The 3,965-nt window shown below is 39.6% G+C and overlaps 1 protein-coding gene across 1 annotated transcript in view; it reads right to left on the bottom strand.

The window, feature by feature from the left end:
* Positions 1-3,215: 3,215 nt before the first annotated feature.
* kif19 (kinesin family member 19) overlaps positions 3,216-3,965 on the bottom strand; it is an 18,649-nt gene continuing 17,899 nt past the window's right edge. The window contains exon 20 of the mRNA XM_055150588.1: positions 3,216-3,965. This exon is cut by the window's right edge and continues 146 nt beyond it. Coding sequence (XP_055006563.1) covers positions 3,862-3,965 — 104 coding nt within the window. The 3' untranslated portion in view covers positions 3,216-3,861.

Raw genomic sequence — 3,965 nt, 5'->3', positions numbered from 1 at the left:
GGCGGCGGCGGGCTGGAGGGCGGCGGCGGGCTGGAGGGCGGCGTTGGCTGGAGGGGGCGGCTGGGGCGGCGGGGCTGGAGGGCGGCGGGCTGGAGGGCGGCGGGCTGGAGGGCGGCGGGCTGGAGGGCGGCGGGCGGAGGTGCGGCGGAGGGCGGCGGGCTGGTGGAGGGCGGCGGGCGTGGAGGGGCGGCGGGCTGGAGGGCGGTGGAGGCGGCGGCTGGAGGGCGGCGGGGATCAGACCGGGGTTCTGTGGCAGCGTCACGGCGTTGGGCTGGAGGGCGGCGGCGGCGGCGGCCGTGGGCATCAGACCCGGGTTCTGGTCTTGGGAAGAAACTTGTAAAATGCCCATGACGGGTTTGACGACCGTGAAAACCATGTTCCCCTGAGGAGTCAAACCCACAACCCTCTGTGTGTGTGCAGGGTCCATGACTAGTCCTGGTTTAGTCCTGGTTTAGTCCTGGTTCAGTCCTGGTTCAGTCCTGGTTCAGTCCTGGTTTAGTCCTGGTTTAGTCCTGGTTCAGTCCTGGTTTAGTCCTGGTTTAGTTCTGGTTTAGTCCTGGTCCAGTTGGATTTGATTCTAGTTTAAGTTCTGTTTTCTTTCATTCCAACTTTGAGGATTCTTCATGTTTTTCTTGCTGCATCTTGTCGTTTCTGGAGATTGAAGTGAGTTGATCCTGAAAAAAAGACAAAATTATTAAGTTTATAATTTGTTTGTTTATAAATGACAAAAGACGGTGAACAGTTCAGTTAGAGACAATAACTTCAGTGAGTCTGTGTCTCTGTCCCAACAGATTTACACAAAACCACTGATTTGTCCCAATTTATACAAGAAATGTCATTTGTTTTTGTAAAATACAGAAAAGCTGCTTAAAAACGACAAAAACACAAAGAAAATGTGACTGTAGTGACTCATGTTCGTCATTAAAAGGACTGTTGATCATTAAGAAGTTGCTGATACGATACAAAGTTTGATACACCGCCCACAAAACGATACGATACTTTTGATTCAATACAATATATTTCAAATTGATTCGATACGGTTCAGTAAAAATAAAGTGTAAATCATGTCTGTGACACTAAAAGTCTTTGTTAAATCACTTCTTATGTAAAGTTCATATGAAACACAAATATTTTAATCATTAAAACAGTAAAAATGTCAAATGTGTCACATAAACGAGTTTCCTTCACTGAACAAAACAACAAAACTGTAGCTGGAACTAAATCATTTAGTCAAATAAACCAAAAAATCCTCTTGGTGATATATCGATACAGCAGCCCACGATATCGATACTGAATCATCACATTAAACCAAATGAATGAGCCAAGTGCAACAATTTTCCTTAATTACTCACTTCTTTCACAATATTATTATTATTTTAATTATTATTACGACCCACCACAAACCCAGAGTGTCCCAGTTTTTTATTCTGAAAATCTGGTCACCCTAATCTCACCACATGATGACATCACGAGGTGGAACAGTGTTTGTGAGTTAAACATGAATGAAAATAATAATAATAATAATAATAACTCCAGCTCTGTGATGAAAAAATGACGTAAGAACAATTCAGAGAAAAGTGTGATATGAGACATTTAAAGTCTAAACGAGTTCAAGTTTACTTTTATTTTAATATGATGTTTTAAAATTATATAGACAAAATATCTCATTATTATTGAGATTTACACCAGAAAATAAACCATACACACCAGTTGAACTTTTCCTGAGCGTATTCGGAACTTTTAAATCATTATTCATCAAAGTTTAAGTGTAAAAAGTGAAATAAAAACACTTGTTGGAGCCGCATCAAAACTGCACATTTTATCTGTTCAGCGCAAAATGGCGGCGGAGCGAGTGAAGCTGAAGTGCAGCGTCCGCGGGGAATAAAGCTCAAAACACGAGGAAAAACGAGAGGAGTTTGTTTTAAAGCAGATGTTTTATTGACGCGCAGGTTGGAGCGGAGATTCTGCGGCGGCGGGACTCACCGTGCGGCCGCGTCCGGCGCGTTAAACCCGGGCTGATCCTAGAACGGTCCGGGGAAGAGTCAGCGCCATGTTCCGTCTCCTTCACCGCGGCTCCGGCGGGTTGCAAATCAGCCCGCCACGAGTCCCGCCCACAGCGCCAAACCCGCACGAGATTGGCTCAAATGAGTGTCAATCAGAGAAAGCAGAAAAGCTATTGGTGGAAACGTCTGTCAATGAAATGAAGAGGGAGGGTCATCCGACTACATTTTAATATAACAATTTAATTTTAAAACGAATTATTTAAACAGGAAATAAATAAATAAATAACAGCAAATAAAAGTAAGTAAAATAATAATAAAAATAAAATAAATGTATTAATAAAAAAAAAAAGAAAAAGATTTAATAATCTATTACGTAAAAATGTATCTTCGCGAAAACGACAAATCACGTGGTAAGTATAAAAAAACCAAAAAACTAATATTTAACAAAAAATGTATTTAGACTAACATTTATTTAAATTTATGGGGGCAAATGAAAGTCTAACCTAAACATATACATTAAATAACCGTTTCTTTGTGTTTGGTCATATATCTGGTAAATAAAATACAAACTACAATGACATAATATAAAATGAGTTTGTAAATATTTTGAATTAAATGTTGTTCATTTGTCTAAATGTTTTGTCTACATCTAGTGGACTAGAACGAATCCTGCACCACATGAGTTTGTTAAAGACACAAAAAGTTGTGAAATAAATGTTAATGTCGTTTCCTCGTCACAAACACAAAAAACCTGGAGTTGTGTTTTTTGTTTTGTTTCATTCACATGTTTAACACACAAACCTGCACATTTAACACAAGTTCTAAGTTCAGACTGAAAACATTTAAAGATTTTTAGACTCGACACACTTTTATTAGACTCATTTAAATAATTTGAACCTTAAAATTTCCCATTTCAAAAGGTAAAAGGAGCAGTTTAACTTGAAAACTATTGCACACAAGATGGAGCAGAGCGTTTGGAGCTTTGCAGATGTAAACAGACAAATAATAAAGATTTACTCAAACATGTGAATGAAACAAAACACAACTGCAGCTCTGTTTTTGACGAGGGAACAACATTAGAACATGATTTAAAGCTCACAATATTATAAAACCTTTACAGTGTCGTTATTTCAGGCGGTTGTAATCTCTGAAACGGAATATTCTGAAATCAAAATGTAAAAAAGAACGAGACAGACATTTTGTTTTATCAGATCTTAATTTAATCATGTTTGGTTTACAAATAAAAAAAGTACAAAATAAAGCGTAGAAAGTCTTAATTACGAAAACAATTTTTACATTTTGGTAACATGCAAGAAAAGGCAATCGTTAAATAACTTTGCTTCTTAGATTTAAAAACAGTTCACGTAAAAAGGCTTTGACCGAGAAGAAGCCACATGTTTCAGAAAAGTTTCTTATTGAAAATCTAAACTTTAACTCGGTCCTGGAGGCAACGCGCTCAAACCCACGGAATGTGACTCATCCAGAACCAGGATATTGGTCTGTTTTTGAAGTCATGTTTAATGTGGAGTTTGCATGTTCTGCCCGTGTCTGAGTCAAGTGCAGGTTTAACCCAGAGACTCTGAAGGACGAATCAAACACAGAAGACAACGGTTTTTAAGAACTTTGCCTGAAGGACGTCATATTTATCTGAGACCTTTGATTAAAAAAAACAAAAAAACATCTCTAAAAACAACTAAATGTGTTTTTGTGCTGAAGAGATGTAAAAGTTTGAGCCTCATGTCCAGGTTTAGTGCTGGTGTTGGTTTATTTGGTCTGGTTTAAGTCTTGGTTCAGGCCTGGTTTATCCCCAGACCCCAGTCCAGTCTGGGTTTAGTCCTGGCACAGTCCTGGTTCTTATTCAGTCCTGGTCTGGTCCTGGTCCAGTGCAGTTTAAGTCTTGATTCAGTCCAGTTTTTGTCCAGTTTGAGTCTTGGTCCAGTCCTGGTCCGGTCCTGGTCCGGT

The sequence above is a fragment of the Boleophthalmus pectinirostris genome, unplaced genomic scaffold, assembly GCF_026225935.1.
Source record: "Boleophthalmus pectinirostris isolate CB_2022bp ecotype Guang Dong unplaced genomic scaffold, ASM2622593v1 HiC_scaffold_14, whole genome shotgun sequence".
NCBI classification, from domain to species: domain Eukaryota; kingdom Metazoa; phylum Chordata; class Actinopteri; order Gobiiformes; family Gobiidae; genus Boleophthalmus; species Boleophthalmus pectinirostris.
Note: the sequence above shows the minus strand (reverse complement) of the source record. Positions and strands in the feature narration are given on the sequence as shown.